Source organism: Musca domestica, unplaced genomic scaffold, assembly GCF_030504385.1.
Source record: "Musca domestica strain aabys unplaced genomic scaffold, Musca_domestica.polishedcontigs.V.1.1 1, whole genome shotgun sequence".
Classification (NCBI taxonomy): Eukaryota; Metazoa; Arthropoda; class Insecta; order Diptera; family Muscidae; genus Musca; species Musca domestica.
In genome coordinates, this window is record NW_026712114.1 from 27400831 (window position 1) to 27425401 (window position 24571).

The following is a 24571-nucleotide window of genomic DNA, read 5'->3' on the forward strand; positions in this document are numbered from 1 at the left end:
TTTCTCCTACATTTCCATTCATTTGTTTTCAACGAAAAAATATCATTTTTAATTTATTCTTGTCATATCCACAATTTCCATCACAACAACCGTTCATTGTCATTTCATGTTTTGCATTCGTCAGTCCGTCCGTTCTGTCGTTTATTCGGTCAATTCATATTGTCTACCCCTGACATCTGTTGACCTTTAAATGAAATACATTTCTTTGTATCATTTTGGACTTTCATTTGCTTCAACGAAAAACTAAATTGAAATTTTTAATTTTTTTCTCTCTCTCTGCCGAGCAAACAAACAAGAATTTTTACAAAAACAAAAAAAAAAATGGAAAAGAATTGGAATATGGCCGGACAAAAACAAGTGTAACAAATAAAGAACGGAAAATCATCATCATCGTCGTCGTCGTCAACATCTACGAAAATATGTACTCTCTGCACACAAATAAAACAAAGGAGAACATTTCCATGAAAATGTCGAAAAAAATAAAACGAAAAAATATTTCCATGATTGAAAATAGATATCAAAAGTGTTCAGGCAGCATACAATTTTCTGCAGTGTCCTTTGCTGTTGCTCTGCAAAGGCTACGACTGCGGCACCGACACCATCTCCTTCTTAGATGAAAAAAAGAAAAAAAGTTAATATAATGGGGGCAAAGTTGTTATAGTGCGGGATAAGAGAATAAGTAGCTGAGACCCACTATGAGATTTAATGCGATCCTAAGCCTATATTGGGGCGTGTTAGAGCACAAACTCACCAGGAGGAGTATCACAACTTGGATACACAAGGTCAAATTCCATAACCTATTATACCTGATATCCCTCATTCGATTTTTATACCCTCCACCATAGTATGGGGGTATATTAAGTTTGTCATTCCGTTTGTAACACCTCGAAATATACATTTTAGACCCCACAAAGTATCAGCATAAAAGTCTATGTCGATTTATCAATGTCCGTCCGTCTATCCGTCTGTGGAAATCACTCTAGCTTCCGAACGAAATGAAGTAGGTTGATAAAATTTTACTCAAATGTGTACTATGTCTGCAGGACTGCAGTTATTGAAAATGGGCCATGTAGGTCCACGTCTTCGTATAGCCCCCATGCAACGGTACACCCCGATATTCGGTATTTTCATGATTTTAGCGACATTATTTACCGGAATTGTTTCAAATTTTGTATTTGAAGTTCGTAATGAATACTACATCCTATGACAGAGAATTGTCTGTGCAGGTCCACGTTTTATAACCACCATGGTACCTCCATATATTCCGTATTTTGATGATTTTAGCTACATTATAAACAGATAGATAGACCCTAATATAATAGATACATTTGGTATTTAAGATTCTAACAGAAGTTTTAACGGATTTTATTGTTTTTGAGAATTGCCAAATTCGTTCCAAATGGCGGTGGGTATTCAAAATTCGGCCCGGCCGCAGCTTTTTTACTTGTTTTTTTTTTCAATTTAAAATTAATGATTCCAAATTCAAATTAAACCAAATTCAATGGTAACTTTTTTCGATTTAATAAAGTTATATTTTTCAAAGTTTTTGTCCCGTAGGAAAATATTGACCCATATTCGCATCGTATATGTCTAATGATAGCGCACAATGTTCAGTATTTGGATGATTTTATACAGACGTATTTGGAAGATTTTAGACATATTGGTACCAGATGGAGTTGTACCGTGTTCGCAGCAGACAGTATATTTAGAAAAGCTAAATTTCAAGACAATCGGTAAATTATTTCATATTTTATACGAGTTATAATTTTTCCAAATTTTCACACTTTGTATACTTGATGGAGTGAGTCGATAATTTCCATTTTCGCACCTGACCTAACACTGACTAAAATTTTAGGATTTGCAAAAACAAAAATGCAAAATTTTGTGAAAAAGGCACCGGACCTGTTGCCCGTCTCCGAACTCGATCTAAGTTTGATAATAATATCACGATGTACGAAGTTTGGACCAAATCGGATACTCCCTTCGAGAGTTAACGTGTACGCCAGACAGAGGGACGAACGGACATCTCTAGAACGACTTTAAATGTCCTGAAACGAATATATGTTACTCATATATTGCTTATCGCAACATATCTTATTGATAGCTTTTTGTTGTAATTCTTGCCGTTTGCAGTGGATATACACCAAATATTCGATTGTAGTTTCCCCCCAACAAGCTAAAGGGGGAGGTACAAAAAATTATAGATACACATATTCTTGATACAAAATTTTATACAATTTTTGTGCGGAATGTACCAGAAGAAGTGGATCCACATTATCCATTTTTAAATTGCATCTAAGTTTGATGGAAATGTTATGATTTGCAAAGTTTGGATCAATCCGCATATTCACTTCCAGATTTTCCATGCGCAAATGGGCAAAACTAAATCGTGTAATTATGTCATGAACCTGTATTAACTTGAAAATCGTGTTTATTGTGCTAATAGTACAAAAATAAAACATACATATAAAAAAGAAACGCCGAAGCATGGTACAATATGGAGGTAGAACAGCTTCTTAAAACTACAGAAATACAGCCCTGAGGCTATGCCTGCTTCCTGTCAATTTTGCATGCAACAAGTTGTTTTCATTTATTCAATATATTTCCCCATTTTTTTAGGCAGTTAAACAGCAGGAAAAATTATTGAAATGTCTAGATTTTCTTTCAAAAATATCATCTAGACTGCTTTATCATACAATTCCATGGTAAAACTGGCGAATAGCTTTAATGCGCGTCTCCCAATCTACGCGTCTTCCAATCATTGTTTTTTGAAAAAAATTTCTAAACATAAATACATACACAAAATTGGCAGAAGTCGGGCACACTTAGGAAAAAATTGTAATCAGCTTGTAGCTTTACCTTACCTTTTTATTGTACCATGCGCCGAAGTACTTATTTAGTACCTTTTGTACCTAAAATATAAAAATTTGAAAAAAATTGCACACATATTTCACACCCCGAATGCTAATCATTCAAAATTCTAAAATTCTTTCTCGTACCGATCGATAAGTAACTATATAATAATAACCTAGAATGGAACTTAAATAAAATTTCAAAAATGGTTACTTGTCGTACCCTTAAGTTACAAATTTTCGAACATATAAATTATAAAATCTATTTGATCGCCCAATAGCAAGTTTGTATCAGGCCTCTAAAAAAAAACTCGGTTGAATTTGTTCAAAGAGTGTTACTCATTCGAATTCGAGCGCGCATTCGCTCGCCCTGGGAGCAAAAAAAATCAAGCAAACTCAATTTTTCTATGTCGTTCGAATTTTAGAGAGCATTTTTGAATAGGAGCAAAATTCGTTCAAAATCTCCCATTCTTCGAACAATCTTACTCGCGAGCAAGTCACGCTCCCTAATGAAAATTCCTAGAGTCTCTGCTTATTCGTTTTTATACAAAGTTTTAAGTCAAAAGCGACATTGTAGCATTTTGGAAATAATAGTTTTTGCCATAATCTCAAAGTACGAATTTACGAACATAGGGATTTATTTCAAATAAGATAGAGATAGACGACAAAAAAAAATGTTGTAAAATTGTGTAGGTTTAGTACTTTTCTTATTGAGATTTTAAGAGTCCCAACTTATTCCAACTGGGTGATTTTCATGTCAACTTTCTAAAAAAACTTGTTCGTTCGCTCAATAAAAATGTCATATCATTTTGCACCTTCAAAATGAGATTTTCAAAAATGTCTTGTAATGCAAGACTTTCACAACAACGAAGTTGTACCATTTTGTGCCGTGTAGCAAGCACCCTTTACATGTTTATACCCTACACCACAAGGTGGTCAGGGTATTATGTCTTTGTGCATTTGTTTGTAACAGGCAGAAGGAAACGAGATAGACCCATAGAGATCGGTTCAGATTTGGATATAGCTCCCATATATAACTTCGTCCGATTTACCTTTTATTGTGCACCAAACGTCTAATATTTGTCCATATGGGATGGAATTTGGCACTTACGACCGAATTGAGTCTAGTATGTCAATTTTGGTGAAGATCGGTTCAGATATAGCTATAGCTCTCATATATATTATTCATCCGATTTGTTATATTTGTTACCCACAACCGTAATATGCACTCCGTAACAACGATATTCAGGGAAATATATCAAATACAGCTCAGAAATATCTTTGCCAAATTTTATCGAGATCGGTTCAGATTTGGATATAGCTCCCATATATATCTTTATACGATTTCAAATTAATTGTGCACTAAATGGGCAATACAAGTCTGAATTTAAAAGATACAAATGCTTCGGCATATTTAGTCCTTTGACCTTTAAATTATAATTATAATCATAGCGTGTATGATTGAATTCTCCCATAAAAACTTTTAATTGTTATGTGGAGCTCTACTTAATTAGCAAAGTGGTGTAGGGTATCATAAAGTCGGCCCCGCCCGACTTGAAGACTTTCTTTACTGGTTTTCTTTTAAAAATGGCACATAATTGTTTTACCATTTAGTACCTTTTGCACCTTCGAAATAGGATTTTACAAAAATTCCTTCTAATTTTGCATCTCTAAGGAATGACCCTAATCAAAATTACAAATCTAAAATTCTCCAAAACAACAAAGTCTGTACAATTCCGTCTTTGTATTTTTCCTTTAAAAGTTTAAAATATTTAAAAATTCTAACTTTTTTCGAACGTTAAAAGCCGTTTCCCAGAATTTTGTACATGTTAGAACTTGTTGTACCGTTGAAGTACACATATCCGAACAAGGGAGTCATCTCACATGAGAGAGTCCCTTTAAAAATTCGCAAGATTCTACCTATTTTCAATAGCTTAATAACAATTTTCTATAATTGTGTACCTTTTACCATTTTTCGTACAGAAGTTCCAAGAATCTTTGTGAATTTCAATATTTCTTCAACTTCATGTAAATTTACAGGACTCCAGCTCTTTCCGATAGATAAATATGAATGTCATACCATTGTGTACTCGGGTTTTTTCACCTCTCTTCACCAAAAATATCCAGTTTGCCGAAAAACAATATTGCACCATTCTTTAAATTTAATTACTCACAAATACAAAATAGCCCTGGAACTTTCTACTTTGAGGTATAATGTTTCAAAAGTTTAGGTTTGTACTTTAAGGTACAAAGTTCCAAAAGTTCAGGTTTCTCTAGCCAAATGTTGTATCGAAGTTCAAAAAGAGTGTAACTTAGTACTCTATGCAGTTTTTATCTAACTCTTTTCGACCATTTAAAAACAATATTGTACTATTCTGTAACTTTTAGTGTGTTTTGTAACTTTAAAATACTAAGCTCAAAAAGTCCCCACTTCTATCATCTCTCTTATAATAATCTCATAATAAACCTCTATCAAATAAGAATAACCTTCATGCATAGTTTTAAATTTCTAGTTCTCAACAATCGCATTGTAACATTGACGTACAATTTTGTGCTTTTAGTACTTTTCTTATCTTTTTCTTATCTTTAAGTATGAATTTCCAAAAGTCCCATCTCCGATGCAGTATTTTTATACCCTCCACCATACATAGTATGGAGGGTATATTAAGTTCGTCATTCCGTTTGAAACTCATCGAAATAATTATTTTAGACCCAACAAAGTATATATATTCTTGATCAGCGTAAAATTCTAAGACGATTTAGCCCTGTCCGTCCGTCTGTTGTCTAAACGAATTAAGATAGGAAGCTAAAATTTTGCACAGATCTCTCTTTTATATGCAGGCAGGTCAAGTTCGAAGATGGGTTATCGTATAGCCCCCATATAACGGTACCCCCGATATCCGGTATTTCGATGATGTTAGCCACATTTTTCAATGGAATTGTCTGAAAATCCAAACAAGTACTTCCTTGTGGGTACTTTATACCTCGGCAGAGAACTATCTATATAGGTCCACAATATCGTATAGCCCCCATATAATGGTACCCCCGGCATTTTGCTGATTTTAGCCAAATTTTTCAATGGAATTGTCTTAAAATCCACACAAGTAGTTTCTTGCGAGTACTTTACCCCCTGAGAGAGAATTGTCTATACAAGTCCACGATATCGTACATCCCCCATATAACGGTACCCCCCGATATTCGGTATTTTGATTATTTTACCCACATTTTTCATCGGCATTGTCTGAAAATCCACACAAGGAGTTCCTTGTGGATACTTTATACCTCGGCAGAGAATTATCTGTATACGTCCACAATATCGAATAGCCCCCATATAACGGTACCCCCGATATTCGGTATTTTGATGTTTTTAGCCACTTTTTCCAATGGAATTATATAGGTCCACAATATCGTATATTCCCCCCCCCCCCCCCCATATATCGGCACCTTCCTATATTAGATATTTTAAAGATTTCAAAATAATTTTTAATGTATTTTATTTTTTGAAAATTTTCTAATTCGTTCCAAATGGTGGAGGGTATTCAAAGTTTGGTCCGGCCGAACTTACTGCTTTTTTACTTGTTTTTTTATTGATAAAAATAGCACCGTTGAACCATTTTTTGCTAATGTTCGTAATATTCAAGTACAACATTTCGAACGATCCGGTTCATTTCACTTCATGCTTTCCCGATAGCTTAATACCATCACAATTTTGACATTTATGAAAATTTCAAGATTTAATTCGTATCGATCACTATAAGGATCTTGAAAGTTTTATTTTTTTTACTAAATTTTATGCTTATAGTTCTTTTAAATCGCCTATTAACAATATTTAACTATTAGTGCACTAAGGACACAAATTTTAAGTACAGAACTTGTAGTTCGATACTATATCGGTTACACGACTCGTTGTATATATGCGTGTTTTCTTTTTTGAGTCTTTGAACTTTTTTGGGGTAGGTCCATAAGGGGTACACCAATATTGCCCATAAATTTGGTAAAAATATTACGATACATCAAGTTTTTCCAGAGATATCATGCGGACAACACAACCAAACAGATGGACGGTTGTGGTTACATTTTGTCCAAACTGGTCTAGGATTTAAACCTATTGTTTCGATTAGACACATTTGGGCTGTATCAAATGATACGTACGATCTGTAGCCGAAAAGCTAAGGGTTTACAAATATAGATATATAAACGTACAAGCTTGCAGCACTACACAATCTCTCTATATTCCGATGTAGTGTATAAACCTTTTCTGGGTTCCGAATTGTTGAAATCCCAATAAGTTTTATTGATGTCTTACAAAAATACAATTGACCCCCACTGTTATTATTTTGTCCTAACAATGAATGAACGCTCAAACGATAGATGGCACAGGCATGACCGTAAAGGAATTTTTACTAGCATAGTCATCATGCAAGAATGTTGATAAGAAAAAGAGGAAGAGGAGCAGCGAGGGATGAATCAATGAAACGTATTTTTTCACCAAAAAAAAATATCTATCCAGTAGTTTCATATAAATTTCCAACTTGACAATTATTATGCAAAACAACAGTAGTCTCAATACTGGCTGGCTATAAGGGACAAGGCCAAACAAATCAGTTCCTTTGTGTGTCTTCTGTTCGATTGTATTTTGCGGAGACTAGTAGCCTCAGACCTTCCTGCCTGCCTGCCTGCTTGCCATAATGATTCTCTTCAGGAGCAATAACAAAGTCTTATTTGACAATGTCCTGAATAATAAAAGGTTCGATTATTTTGTTGTTTTCCCATTGACTGATGGACAGACAGGCAGAGAGGCAAACCGATAGATAGCTAGAGACTGGCAGGCATGAAAGCCAATGTTAGAAAGACAGACACACCAACCGACCAACCAACAGACATAAACGGAGAAGGCTAAAAAACAAAATCATGCTTATCATAGACTTTGTTTTTCTACGAAAATATGCTTGGATCGACATCAGCTGAATGGGAGTTAGTAAATTCATAGTGGCGCTTGGAGTAGTAACTAGTGCAATGGGTACAATTTGAATATCGAGCTATTGTCTTCGGTTACATTAGAATAACAATCACTGTCACTGTCAATTTTTATTATAAAAATAAATTGCAAAATAAAAAGGGCCACCGAAAATAGAGAAAAACAAGTTACTGCTAAGGGGGCGAAATGAAAAACAAATATAACTATGGTTACTTGGGATCGTCTATGGTATCGAGGAAATCAAGAAGGAGGGAATTTTAAAAATTACCGCTAAGGGAGCTTTGCTTCAGAGTTAGGAATATGAACTAATAATAGGCCCAAAATACCTCACCAATCATTTAATATATCAAAATGTATCAATATCTCATCTCTGAAGGTTGGGATAAAAAACTGCAACAAATTCAAACGCCATAATATTTACATTTTTATACCCTACACCATAAGGTGGTCAGGGTATTATGTCCTTGTGAATTTGTTTGTAACAGGCAAAAGGAAACGAGATAGACCCATAGTTCCTTTTGATGATCTGCATAGAATCACATTCTGAGTCGATTTATGCATGTCCGTCCGTCTGTCCATGTATTTTTGTAAACAAAGTACAGGTCGCATTTATTGCCCGATCCAGATGAAATTTTGCACAGATCATATGTTTGGGAGCTATTTAGATATAGCTCACATATATATCTTCGTCCGATTTGCATTTTGTTGTGCACCAAACGTGTAATATCAGCCCGAATTGTATGGAATTTTGCATATACACCCAAATTTTGCCTGAAAATAATTATGCCAAATTTGATCGAAATCGGTTCAGATATAGCTATAGCTCCTGTATATATTGTTCATCCGATTTGTTATTTTTGTCCTCCGCAGCCGTAATATGCACTCTGCAACAACAATATTTGGGGAAATATATCAAATACAGCTCAGAAATATCTTTGCCAAATTTAATCGATATCGGTCCAGATTTGGATATAGCTCCAATATATAACTTCGTCCGATTTACTTTTTATTGTGCACCAAACGTCTAATATTTGTCTAAATGGGATGGAATTTGGAATTGAGTCTAAAAGCTAGTAGTGTAGAAGCTAGTATGTCAAATTTGGTGAAGATCGGTTCAGATATAGCTATAGCTTCCATATATATTGTTCATCCGATTTGTTATATTTGTTACCCACAACCGTAATATGCACTCCGTAACACCGATATTCAGGGAAATATATCAAATACAACTCAGAAATATTTTTGCCAAATTTTATCGAGATCGGTTCAGATTTGGATATAACTCCCATATATATTTTTATCCGATTTTAAATTATTTGTGCACCAAATGGGCAACACAAGTCCGAATTTAAAAGACACAAATGCTTCGGCATATTTAGTCTTTTGAACTTTAAATTATAATTATAATCATAGCTTGTATGATTGAATTCTACCATAAAAACCTTTAATTGTTATGTGGAGCTCTACTTAATTAGCAAAATGGTGTAGGGTATCATAAAGTCGGACCCGCCCGACTTTAAGACTTACTTTACTGGTCTTTTTTTAAATTTTGTTGAATGAAAGTAACAAATGTCGGAGTAGCATCAAATTTTAGAATAAGTTTAGATTTGTTCGAATACAAACGGCCAATAAAACCGTCACACGCTGCCCGAATGTTGCTCTGCGGTATTTTGGCCCATTCCCGGCGAAGCATGAGGTGATCGACACTTTGGTATTTTTTAGTGCCATCCTTGCTTTCCACAATACTCCAGAGACAATATTCCAACGGATTGGTATCCGGAGATTTTGGTGGCCATTGTGCGATGAAAATGAAGCGAGGAACCTCATTTTGTAACCATTCTTGGGTGGCACGTGTTGAGTGCGATGGTGCTGAGTCCGGTTGGAATGTCTAAGATCTGCGGCCTTGACGTCGGGCTACGCTACCAGTATCACGGTAACGACCGATGGTACGAGACACAAAAGATTTATTCACATTTAAATGCTGGAATGCTCTAACGAAATATTCATATTCACCCTTTTCAGAAATTACCCTATCACGCTTGAAACCTATCAGAATAAAATTTTGTTTGGGAAAATTCTCACCAAAATGCTTTTGTACGCTTGTAAACAATAGCTGTCACTGAAATAGTTTGAACAGCTGTTGGACGAGTCAGAAGTTTGTTTGCAGTTTTTTCATCTCAACTTGTATATATATTCTTGATAAGCGTAAAATTATAAGACGATTTAGCCCAGTCCGTCCGTCTGTTGTAAACCAGCTAGAGTCAAAATGAATTAAGATGACAAGCTATTAATTTGCACATATCAGTCTTTTGTCTGCAGGAAGCTCAAGTTCGAAGATAGATTAAATCGGTCTACGATAGTGTATAGCCTCCATATAACGGTACCCCCGATAATCGGTATTTTGAAGATTTTTTCCATTTCCATTTTTTTAATGGAATTGTCGAAAATTTTACACAAGGAGATTTTTGTGTGTATTTTATGCCCTAAAAGAGAATTGCCTATTCATGGCTACGATATTCTATATCCCCCATATAACGGAATCCCTTGATATTCGGTATTTTAATGATTTTAGTCACATTTTTCAATGGAATTGTCGGAAATTCTACAAAAGGATTTTTTGTAAATACGTTAACCCCTGAAAGAGAATTGTCTATATAGGTCCTTGATATCGTATATCCCCCATATAACGCTACCTCCCGATATTCGGTATTTTAGCCACATTTTGCAATTGAATTTTCTAAAATTCAACACAAGGAATTCCTTCTTAGTACTTTACCTCCGGAAAAAGCGTTGTCTATATAGGTCCACGATATCGTATAGCCCCTACATAACGATACCTCCGTATATTCGGTATTTTAATGATTTTAGCCACATTCTTCAAAATTCAAAATTCTCTGAAAATAATATAATCCTATTCATATAGTGGTCTTTCTTTTCTTGAAGTTTGTTTTTTTATCCGCAAGGGTGGGTAAAGTCCATGTTTAAAATTGACATATACTTACGACAAAATTGTTAGGTCATCTTTGCGGAAATGGGTGGATAATTTTTGATGGATTAAATTCTACCAGATGTGATTTTCAATAAAGTAAAATTTGAACGTTTGACTACCGTCCAGTCGTCAGACTGTATTCAATAATGACATTCGACTGAAAGTCTGCAATTCGTCCATCCACTATCTGCTCACCTTCGCTTGGTTAATTAATGGGTTTTTGGACCATTTGTGAAAATATTATGATTAAGCGTCAAACTTGTGGAGCATTTTGGAAATGTGATCTTAATTTTATATCCTGTAATCTAGGTGGACTCAAAAATCTTGAAACGATAATTCACAGTGCTCTGCATATGAGTGGTGTAAAATATGTGAAATTTATGAAAATACTCATACGTTTAAGAACTTGTGTACTGAGCTATGCACCAGATTGGCACAACTGTAGTTCGGGGTAAATTGCGAAGGTTTGAGTTTTTATGTTTTGATTTTTATAAAATTATGTATACATTACCTTCCGATTTGATTGTATATTTTAACAAGTAAGCCAAGGCTACAGTCGAGCGGGGCCGACCGTTGAATACCCTACAACACTATAATAAACCATACAGTTTATATAGGCGAAATACTCGACAGAATTCCACAAGATATTGTGACAAATAATAAAAGAAAACCATCAGGTTTCGTTCTCTAATTTTCGAATAATAGAAACTTTAACTAATTTGCTCATTTCCAATTTATTGGTAGATGTTGCACGTAAATGGTCTTCCTAGATCTGGAACCAATATTTCCCAAAGACTTATAACCTTTTCAAAAGTGGCAAAAGATTAACATTTATTATTGGTTTTTGACTGAAACGCATCTATATGAGATACAGACATTTGACTATATTCTTCAACGAAATCAGCGTTAACGAAATAGTCGGAAGTGTGTCTTTCCTGTATTTGTGAATTCTCCAAAAAGACACTGGAATGGACATTTTCGTATTTTGCCTACAAAAGTTGGCAAACTATTTCACACATTGAATATTTTTGGATGGCCATCCGAAAATGCTTGGCTTTTGCAATGTGCGGTAGCCCCCATTCAAATGTGCGTGAGGATCGGGCGATAATTACGACCTGCCGACAATTTTGCAGTTTTTTGGTCCATTTCAACCCCTAAATATATGGCGATCATCTCCAAAAAGAGTAGGCTTCTATTCTGACCCTCATCTTATCCCCATGCAAAATTTCGTAAGGATCGGGCCATAAATGAGATCTGTATATGATATCCTGATATCCTAACTACTTAGTTTTGTTAGCTGTAGAAATATTACCAAATGTTTAATTCAAAATGAAAATATGCCAAATATATGACAAAAATGAAAAAATATGAGAAAATTTTACAAAATTAATATTTTCATCTTTAGAGAGATATTTTTATGCGATTTTTTTAGACGTTTTTTCTTTCCTGCCAAGAGGCCATTCTGAATTAATGAGAACTGTCGAAATCAGTTCAGCCGTTCTCGACATATAAGAGATCTTTCAAGCATATCTCCTTTGATAGACATATATATCGCACATATTTTGCTATATATCCGATTTGTTGGATAATAACATCAATGTAAAGGTCAGAAGTAACCTTGTGATGGCTTTGTGATTTCGCTGGGATTTAAAATATTCACGGTTTAATGAAAAATTTTGATTTTTTTTCAACATAAAAGATATGGTCTATTTTACCCGCTAAATATTATCCGATGACCACCCAAATTAGTAGGCTTCTTCCCCGCCCTAAACTCTATCTATAAGCGAAATTTCGCGTCGATTGGTCTATAATTGCGACCTGTATAGCTACTGCAAAATCCGACATTTTTTCAGTATTTGGTCCATTTCAACCCCTAAACATTGGGCGATCATCTCCAAAAGCAATAGGGTTCTATTCTGGTCCAAGCCCCACCTACATTCTAAATTTCGTGAAGATCGGGCCATAATTGCGACCTGTAGAGTGATTACAAATTAACATGGACAGACGGACAGACGGGCAGACGGACGGACGGACATACATAGCTAGATCGACTCAGCTCGGCGAGCTAGGAAGATCCATATATACTTTCCTATGTGGGAAACCAATATTTCGAGGTGTTACATAATTTTTGGCCCAATCAAACTTATAATACCCCCAACACATAGTGTTGTAGGGTATAAAAACAACACAAATTAAGATTCGATTTCTAAATTTAAAAGCAAAATTTAATTTAATTTCTCAATACAATTCAAGAAATTATGCAAAAGAAATCACCTCACACTCACCCACACAAGTGCATGGACCGGTACACAGAAACGATTGAATTTAATTAAAAATAAACACAAAGTTAATTGTGTTTTTCGAATGATGAGAATGTTGTTCTAAAATCAAAAGACCACAAACAAACATTGAATTCCAAGAATTCTTAAATTCGTTTATGCCAAGAAGTGAATTGAAGTGTAGGGGTGGATGCATTTGAGATAAAATAGCTGCAAGCGCATGTCGTAAACTGGAGAAGTTAAAAAGGGAATACTGTGCAATCAGAGACTGTAAAGCAGTTATGTATAAATGTTTTTGGAGGAAGAAATGGGTTAAATCTAATATGGAAAATTGAATTTTCTATGAGGTTCGAAAAAGCTAAATAACATATGTTATTACCCACAGTAAAAATTCTAGCAAATTGGCTTAGATATTAGGTTTTATATTGCAACTAAAAATATGCCGCATGGTACAATTATTTCAAGGTAGTCTAATTTCAAATAAGGATATCCAAGGTTGTATTTTCCTTAGTGTAACTTGCCAAATTTAACTGCATAGCAAGCACCCTTTTCTAAATTTGGATTTCGAAGGTAACAGGATGTAATTTTTTTTTTTTAATTTGAAATTTTTTGAATGAAAGCAAAAAATTTCGGATATAGCATAAAATTTTAGAATAATTTTAGATTTGTTCGAATTCGTCACCTTTGGCACGAGTTATGGCCTTCAAACGGCCAATGAAACCATCTCTGCGTTATTTGAGCCATTCCCGGCGAAGCGCTTGCTTGAGGTGATCGACACTGAAGCGAGGAACCTCATTTTATAACCATTCTTGGTGTGCTGGTGCTGAGTCCTGTTGGAATGTCCAAGGTGTGCGGCCAAAATGTTTGAATGTCCAAGACTTAAATACACCCTCCAGAATATTTGCACGATAATATTCGGCATTTATTCTGATGCCACGGTCGATTAATACGAGCGGAGAGCGACCATCGGCTGTTATGGCGTACCACACCATCACCATGGTCGGCGCTTGAGTTCTGGTGGCCAAACGAAAGTGCACATTTTCAGCTGACCTCTTTGGCAAGTAAACACGACCATTTTGTTTGTTTACAAACTGCTGAACAACGAATGTTTTCTCATCGGAGAAAACAAAAATCGGCCATTCACCACTTTCGGCCAAGCGAAGCAGCTCTTTAGCTCTTTGAGTTTTTTCTTTCTGTGGTGGTGTAAGTTCTTGCACTTTTTTAAAATTTCAATGGCTTTAACCCGAGCTCATTTGTCAATATTTGCCGAATGGAATCTTGCGATATGTTCAGCTAACGACCCATTTTTTGGCTACTGCGACGCAGATTTCGATCAAGTCACTTCTTAACTCTTCGAACCATTTCTGCTGATGTTGCTGTTCTCTGACGTCCACTTCCTTGACGTCGGGCTACGCTACGAGTATCACGGTAACGAGCGATGGTACGAGACAAAAAAGATTTATTCACATTTAAATGCTGGAGTGCTCTAACGATAGCCACTTGTGATTTTCCAGCCAAAAGTAAAGAAATAACACCATCACGCTTGAATTCCATCACGAATAACTTTTTTTCTGGAAAATTCTTACCCAAATGCTTTTGTACGCTTGTAATCAATATAATGAGCTGTCGCTGGAATAATTTTAACAGCTGCCGGACTAGTGGCTTAGGAATGACAACAGTCTGAAATTGGTTGCAGTTTTTTCATCTCACCCTGTATTTGTGATGTAACTAAAAATATGCCACATGGTACAATTATTTCATGCATTTTTCTCTTGTCAAATTTACGACAGTGAGATGTTTTAAGAGGTGCCACGAATATGCCACAGATTATGTAAAGCTCTAACTAATCCTGTGCTGTAATTCTATAATTCTATTTAATGTTTTTATTTTATCAAATAAAAATACAATCTAATAAGTACAATGTAACAAAAGCATATGTAGATTATGCTACTAACAAACTGCATATTTGATTATTTTCATAAATTTCTGCACAAGCAATATCATCAAAACCACAGCCTAGCGTTGGCTTTTGCGAATTATCAATATCAATTTGGTTTTATAATTAAATGTAGTTCTATTAATATTCCACGTCCCGAGTGGCGCACACACTCACGGCTAATGACATAATTTAATTGAAATTGTGCAGGAATGGCAGTATTTTGAAAGTGGACAAAAACTACAAACATTTCTGTCCACGAACATTATAATAAATTATCACTGACCATAAAACTCTTATTAAGTACAATGATTCCTTAAAGACAAATTTAACCGTATAATTTTATCACAGGTTTATGTGACTCCTTAATTATAGACAAAACTACAAAAGACTATAGGTCCCCCAGGTATGTTTATATTTAAAAACAAGTAGTCGTGCGGGGCCGACTATGTTATACCGTACAACACAACAATATGTTAGAAGCTCCCTTATGTCCAAAGCCATATTGGATGATTTCGCTTTTGAAATTAGGATTTTGACTAGGGACATTTGCCCAACATTTATGCACTCCGTCGGGCTGTTAGTTGTTGTAGTCTATTTTACAGCTAAATATAATCCAATGGTCATCCAAAATGCTAGAATTCTTCCCTGTCCTTAACTCTCTTTACAAGGGCTTCAATTGTGTGATCGGAAAAAACATTTCTGTTTTTGGTTAATTTGAACCCCTAAATATTTTGCAATCATCTCCAAAAGCAAGAAGCCCCTCTGTATCTCCAAATTTAGACTCATCTATCAGAAATTAGCTCTTTGTGTATTTCGGATATCGCCTGTAAGTAATGCTGGTACTTTCTCACCCAAAATTAGTGGTCCATTGTACCCGCTGTCCTAACTATAATTTTATGCGAGGTTTCGTATCCTTTGGTTTCTATTTGTGACCTTTATAAAGGCAAAATCAGGAAAATTTTTAGTTGTTGGTCCATTTCAGCCCCCTAATATGTTGCAAACATCTTTGAAAACAATAGACCTAGCCCTACTGAGCCCAACACTATCCTTGTGAAAATGAAAAATAAATGAAAAAATATTACAAAACATACACTTGAATATTATAAGTCAAATTGAAAAAATCGCATGCGATAAAAAATATGAAAAAAAAAAAATAAAAAATGTCACAAAATACTCCAAAATCAATATAAACATTATTATAGGCGTCTTTTTATGTGATTTTAGCTATGCGATAGATTTTATTCCTTTATGCAAAGAGGGCTTTCTGAATTAACAAAAATTTTCAAAATCGGTCCAGCCATTGTTGAGATATAAGCATTCTAGCTAACACCCCCTTCGTTTGTATATACACATTCTATATACTTTTCGCTATATATATCCGATATAATTACTATCGGCATCTACATAATGGTCAGAATGGACCTGTTCGTATATTTGTGATTTCGCCGGGATTAAAAATATTCTCGGTTTAATGGAAATTTTGACTTTTATTTAACACAAATTTTATGGTCTATTTCACCCACTAAATATTACCATATGACCATCAAAATTGGAAGGCTTCTGCCCAACCCTAAGCTCTAGCCCCATGCTACTTCCGCGTCGATTGGTCTATAATTGCTACCTGTAGAGCAAGTGAAAAATCAGGGAATTTTTCACATTTTGTTCAATTTCAACCCCTAAATATTATGCGATCATCTCCAAAAGAAATAGGCTTTTATTCTGGCCCTAGCCCCAACTCCATTCTAAATTTCCTAAAAATCGGGCTATAATAGCGAACTGTAGAGTGATTACAAATTAACATGGACAGACGGACAGAGGGACATACATAGCTAGATCGACTCAGCTCGGCGAGATAGGAAGATCCATATATACTTTCCTATATGGAAAACCAATATTTCGAGGTGTTACATAATTTTTGGCCCAATCAAACTATAATACCGCCAACACATAGTGTTGCAGGGTATAATGATTAAATTGAATGTTGCCACTGTTTCTTTTTTTTTCAATAATTGCCATTGAACCTAATCAGAACGTTGTCTACAAATACGATTATTCCACTAAATTAAAGATTGTTACATACAAAAATAGCCGATTTTATCATATAAATCAAAGGCAAATATTGTGGACGAAACATGCTGCATAATAATCCTGCATTGACATATAGCAGAGAATGATGTTGCGGTCATGCTGGAGAGAGGTGTGGCAAAAGTTTTTCCACACAGCTATTGCTCTGCTATGAGGAGAAAAATTATTGCTCATCTATGATAAGAAGAGCTCTCTGAGGAGAAGAACGATTTTGCTCTTCAATGAGGAGAAGAGCTTTTTTGCTCTTCTATGAGCTAATTTGCTCTTCTATGTGGAGAAGAGCTATTTTGCTCTTCTATGAATATACGAGCTATTGTTCTGCTATGAGGAGAAGAGTTATTGCTCTTTTATAATGAGAAGAGCTATTTTTTTCTATTATGGGATGATCTATTGCTCTTCTATGATGAGAAGAGCTATTTTGCTCTTCTATGCTGAGAAGAACTATAGCTCTTCTATGATGCGAACAGCTAATTTTCTCTTCTCATTATAAGAAGAGGTAGTTTGCTCTATGATGATAAGAAAGCTTTTTTTGCTCTTCTATTCTGAGAAGAGCTGTTGCTCTTCTATGATAAGAAATATTTTACTCTTCTATGATTTTATCTTCTATAAGGAGAAGAGCTATTTCGATCTTCTATGATGAAAATATCTATTTTGATCTTCTATGATGATAAGAGCAATTTAGCTCTTCCATGATGAGAAGCGCTACTGTTCTTCTTTTTGATCGGAAGAGCTAAAATAATGTGAGATGTGCTAGAATTCTGAAATTTGGATTGAAAGGTACTGATGGAGAGCAGCTAAGTTGTACCAACGGGTTTTTGAACATTCTAATTCTAAGGTTAAATCCTAAAATTTCTAAAATGGTGCCATACCAAATGGTACAAGGGTAAAGCCAAAAACTTGAAATTTGTTATGAGAGTCAAGTTTGGAAAGTAAGTTAATAATGAACTCCTCGGTTAACTTCAAAATGAAAAATTTTGACGACTTGATGGTGTAAAAGGTAAACATTTTCCCATTATTCCTTCCGAAAAAAAACCTTGAAAGTCTGAAAATTTAGTGCGATGCATGAGGTTTTGATTAAAAATTTTCGTCAAACTGAGCTAATTATGCATTTTGAGTACTAAAAATTAAAAAAGCAGCTGAACTCGGCCGGACCGAACTTTTAATCCACCATTTGGAAGAAACTAGAAAAATTTCAATGAATTGCGAAAAATACCATGTAAATGATGACGTTTATACGACGTGGACCTACATAAGCATAATCGGCTGTAGTACCCATTAAGATCTCCAAATACGAAATTTTAAACAATTCGGGTAAATAAAGTCGCTTAAAACATCAAAATACCGATTATCGGAGGCACAGTTATATGGGGGCCTTACACGAACTGTTAGAACGAATCTAAAATTTTAAGGTGGACTATTTGCTGAAGAATTAGCGGGCACTTGCCAGTATAAATTATTCTAATCTTTTTGTTTTAAATACTTATGACGTAGAACTTTTGATCGGCACCTACTTTGCATAATTACGTTATTCATTTATTCAGATTTAAACGAATTTTTAATTGAACGCACACACTAATACATAATTTTATGGAGTCTTGCATATATGGACATATAATTGCCTACACACACATGAATAAATATATCTATATGTCACTATCATTACATACATATATGAACATTATGCACTCACACACACATATATATATTTATAAGCAATGAAAATATTACCGACACACATATATATGTATTAAAATATAAGCACATAATTGCAATGGTCCGAATCGAACTGAACCGAACATCATTGCTGTATGAAATGATTTTGCAACAAATCCTGGCACTTGCATTACTGGCATTGTCCGCTTTTGTGCACAGCTGCTTCGGCCCCCTTGGGATGGCAATGACTATACTTTACTCACACACATCCACATTTATTGTGTCTGCATAATAAGCATCGACATTTATGCAAGTGGCAGTCGTGCATGAATTCACATGGACATTTGCGCTCGGCGTTGTGGCTTAAAGTGATTGCGTCAGTGCACCTTTTGCACTCTATGTAAATTGCAGAATAGAAATGAATTCGAATTACAATCAGGCCATCTAAAAATGTAATTTTCTCGCAAATATACCCGCAGTGAACAGGAATCATTAGCCATAACGAAGAGAGCGGGGTCATTGATGACGATGATGATGTCGACACCTGCATAAATAATGAATGGTGGTTAAGAAATGCACGGAGGTTTTGCCGTGAATGACATTAGCGTTGCGAATGGGCCGGTTGGATGGTCATAATTGTGACTGGTATTAGTTTCGATTGGAATCTACTTATACAAGAATTAACTGTGCGATATTTGGGGTGGAGGTATTTTAGTAAATAAAAAGAAATTAACTTTAAATTGCCTTTAATTGCTTGTTTAGTTTTGTCCTGTACAAAAGTTGTTGTATATGGGCTAATGTTAGTTGTATATAGGCTTCTATAGAACAAATAATCTTGTCCAACACCTTTCTATAACAACCCCACAAACGATCGATATTGTTTGCAACTCCATAACAGTAATATTACTATCACCCTTACCAAATTTTGTAATAACCATAACTCATTCCTCACGTATCGCTCGTCTCAAGTTTCGAAGCGAAGAAGAAGCTGTCAAATTATTGAAATATTTTATGAAATAAATTCTAGGACATTTTGACTTGATCTAACCGACAGATAAATACTGTTAGATGGACTCCAAATATGACACACACAATAACTGGGAGTTCACAATGGTGTCCAAATTTAGCGTAACGTAATATCGATACTATGACTAGAACGAGTTTGGAGATGCCGATGTTCTGACCCACGACTTCGAGGGTGGGAAAATGAAAAACGACTGTATATGTAAATGGAGATTAATCGTTTCTAGGAATAATATCAAGCCATGTTCAAAACTCCAAATTATCTCAAGAAGTGCGAGTGGGTTTAAAAAGTACATTTTTATATCGGTAACTATTTACAATACAGTATTCTAACCACTTATTTTAATTCGACATATATATTTACGTAATCATGAATACTTAGATCCTAGACGGTATCTCCGCCGAATATTTCGTCATGTTTTAAATTGAATGACAAGTTAAAAAATAACAGTCGATTTTGCTGACAGATGTAACCTTAACCAATTGTCATTTATTTAAATATATTTTGACTTCTGTTATGATTCTTCAAACTTTTGACCCTTAATGGGGGATTGGGTCAATGTCGTCCATTTCATATCTGACTTAAATTCGATATAGATATTACAACGTTCCAGATTTTGATTATATCGGCTATTTCCTTCACGTTAAATGAAATACTTTGAAACTTTTGTAAGGATAAAATGAGCGCGAATAACCAGATATAGTGGTCCGATGTACTCCAATGTAACTAATACTAATACAATTTTTGGGTAAAGTAAAGATAATCGAATATTTATTTATGTCGAATAATTGCATTCTTTGTGGGGAACGTACCAGAAAGAGAGGGTCGATATATCCATGTTCATTAACTAAGTTTAAAATGAATCGCTCAATTGTTCCGCAAGTTACGAGGGAATATATTGTATTGTAACCCTTTGTTTGGGTGGTAGGAGAAGGGTTAAGCCGACATGCAGGGTGAGATGAAAAAACTACAACCAACTTCAGACTGCTGTCATTTCTAAGTCAAACGTCCGACTGCTGTTAAAATTATTCCAGTGACAGCTCATTATATTGTTTACAAGCGCACAAAAGCATTTTGATGAGAATTTTCCAGAAAAAAAGTTATTCGTGATGGAATTCAAGTGTGATAGTTTGATTTCTTTATATTTGGCTGGAAAACCACAAGTGGCTATCGTTAGAGCACTCCAGCATTTTAATGTGAACAAATCGTTTGTGTCTCGTAGCGTCGCTCGTTATCGTGATACTGGTAGCGCAGCCCGAAATCAAGGAAGTATAAGGAAGAAAACAGCAACATCAGCAGAAATGTTTCGAAAAGTAAACAAGCGATTTGATCGAACCCCGTGTCGCAGTGGCAGTGGCTCGTGAGCTGAACATATCGCAATATTCCATTCGGTTAATATTGATGAGCTCGGGGTAAAACCGCAACTGAAAGAAAATAGATTCAAAGATCTAAAGAGTTGCTTCGCTTGGCCGAAAGTGGTGAACTGCCGAATTTGGTCCGATGAGAACAAACAAAATGATCGTGTTTACTTGCCAAAGAGGTCAGCTGAAAATGTGCACCTTCGGCTGGCTACCAGAGCTCAAGCGCCGGCCATGGTGATGGTGTGGGCCGCCAAAATAGCCGATAGTCGCTCTACGCTCGTATTAATCGACCGTGGCATCCGAATAAATGCCGAATATTATCGCGAAAATATTCTTGAGCATTATATTAAAGCTTTAGGCACGCAAACATTTTGGCCACAGACCTTGGACATTCGAACAGGACTCAGCACCATCGCACTCAGTATGCGCCACTTAAGAATGGTTACAAAATGAGGTTCCTCGCTTCATTTCCAACGCACAATGGCCACCAAAATCTCCGGATACCAATCCGTTGGACTATGGTGTCTGGAGAATTTTGAAAAACAAGGTTGGCACTAAAAAATACCAAAGTGTCGATCACCTCAAGCAATCGCTTCGCCGCGAATGGGCCAAAATACCGCATAGCAACATTCGAACAAATCTAAACTTATTCTAAAATTTGCTGCTATTTCCGACATTTCTTGCTTTCATTCAGTAAAAATAAAAAAATAGTTAAAAATTATGGCATTTGACTTTGTTGTCCTTTTTTTATCTCACCCTGTGTATGATAGTAGCGAATAAAAAAAATTGCTTCATTTTGAAAGCCAATCTGTGGTTAAAGTTCAAACCACTCCAACTCCCTGAAAAGGAAGCACATGCTGTCATTTTCAATAGTTCCAACTCTAAATTGTCCTTTTATCCAATTATCCACATTATATCTATAATATCATTAAATCCAACATACACATACATACAAACTCATACATGTGACAATGTACTCTACTTAAATCTGCAATAACTTCAAACCACTACTTATGTACATTTATTTATTTATTTTTTTAATATTTTTTCTATCTTTCCATTTCTTGCAGGACCACCATATGTGCGAGCCATTGGACCCATCAAAGCTGTCGCCGGCGAAGATGTAACAGTACATTGTCCATTTTCCGGCTATCCAATAGAACAAATTAGATGGGAGCAAGGACATCATGAACTGACAACAAGTAAGACAAATTGCCAATGTTAGCTGGACATCGATAGAAAAGCCAGAAAAAAAAAGAAACGAAACGAAAATCGATGGACATTCGAACAACAAATATGCAAATGGCATGTTCGATGGAAACGAGGGGCCATACAGAAGTTTGAAAACCCAATCTTTTTAAAGGAAATTAATGAAAACAACATATACATATATTTTTTAAATCCTGTTGTTTTAACTTTGAATACGTTTTTGAAATTTTTGATACCTTGAGTATGGTTTATTTGTAACTTCTGTATAACCCCACGTAGCTATGCAAAATTCTAGTACATTCAATCCATATGTGTCCATCCAATATATATGTATGTGAACTTTATAACAGCAAACCCAAATGGTTATTTCTCTAGATAGATTTTTTTTGTGTGTATGAGTATGTCCCTTAACATGTCGTATATTTTTTTGGTGCACTTATGTTTTTTGTTGCAGATTCCCATTACTCTTTAGCACCCGTACAACAGGGAGGATATCTTGTCATCAAGAATGTTGAACCAACTCGTGACCAGGGCATCTACACCTGTATTGTTAAGGTTCGCACGGGAGAGGAAGCACGACGTGATATTCAATTGAATGTCAATAGTAAGTATTCTATGTATGTTTTTTCTCCTACCCTACCCTCCCCTCCCCACCGTCCGATGTCCTCCTAACCAAATTGTACAAGTCCCATGTAGATATGACGATGATGTTTCCATTCGACATTATTTGAAATTCAATGACTCAATTTTATCTCAGTTTTACTTCCTAAGGGAAAATTTTGAGCTTGTTAACAATTGGGAACGGTTATATGACAATCCGGTGTGGATGTACATAAAATTTGTTTTTGTGTGAGTGTGTGTGCATGTGTGTGTTTGTGTGGACTTGTGACTGAACAATTGACATAAATTTGAAAATGTGTGATTCATACAATACGGATGTTCGTTCGAGCGATGAAAACATCCAAAGGTGAACTACATTTGCAGATCAAACGTTTTAAGCACTGATGTTGCAGTGGATTTAAATAACAAAAAAAAAAAAAAAATAGGATGTATCCTAAAGGACGATTACAATTGTGAGAGACATTTAGATTTCTCGTCCATTGCTCTGAAGACCGTGGTGTAGATTTTGACTGGGTCAAAAATATAAAAGAGGAATTTAAAGTCATATGAAGCGTTTACAGACCAGATGTGTTATTTTGAACTAGCCATTGATGTGAAGGATAAAGCTGGTGCACTTTGCTTAATAACAACTTAGAATACTGCTGCTGCACTTCAAGGTACTCTACCCCCAAATTTGCCCATTTATTGTCGTAAACCATATTCCTTTTAAACCCTCCATCCTTTTAAACCCTCATAGTAAGGAGGGTATATTAAGTTTGTCATTCCATTTGTAACACCTTGAAATATACATTTTTGACCCCAAAAAGTATATATATTCTTGATCAGCATAAAATTCTATGTCGATATAGCGATGTCCGTCTGTCCATCATCCGTATGTGGTAATCACTCTAGCTTCCGAACGAAATGAATAGATTGATAACATTTTACTCAAATGTATATTATGTCTGCAGGACTTAAGGTATTGAAAATGGGTCATGTAGGTATACCCTCATATAACGGTACCTCCCTATTTTCGGTATTGTTGATTAAAGCGGCATTATTCATTGGAATTGTTTCTAATGTAGTATTTGAAGTTAGTGATGGATACTCTAGCCTATGACAGAAAATTGTATGTGCAGATCCACGTTTTCATATATCCCCCATATAACGGTAACTCCCGATATTCGGTATTTTGATGATTTTAGCGACATTATTCACCGGAATTCTTTCAAATTTGGTATTTGAAGTTCGTAATGGGAACTTTAGCCTAAGACAGAATATTGTCTATACAGGTCCACGTCTTCGTATAGCCCTCATATAACGACACCTTTCAATATTCGGTATTTTGATGATATTAGCGACATTATTTACTGAAATTGTACTTGAAGTTCGTAATGTATACTACAGCCTATGACAAAAAATTGTTTGTGCAGGTCCACGTTTTGGTATAGCCCACATATAATAGTACGTCTCTATTTTCGGTATTTTGATGATTTTAGCTACATTATTCACAGTATTGTTTACAAGTTTCGCATTTAAACATTGAAATAGCTTATGACAAAAGTTGCCTATTGCAGGTCCACGTTGCCGTGTAGACTTTAA

General features: G+C 35.3%; 1 protein-coding gene across 1 annotated transcript in view; it reads left to right on the forward strand.

Moving 5' to 3' along the window:
- LOC101892598 (cell adhesion molecule Dscam2) overlaps positions 1–24571 on the forward strand; it is a 256452-nt gene that overhangs the window by 157267 nt on the left and 74614 nt on the right. Inside the window, exons 13-14 of the mRNA XM_059121268.1 lie at positions 22231–22362; positions 22824–22973. Of these exons, the coding sequence (XP_058977251.1) occupies positions 22231–22362; positions 22824–22973 (282 nt within the window). The remainder of the gene's footprint in view (positions 1–22230; positions 22363–22823; positions 22974–24571) is intronic.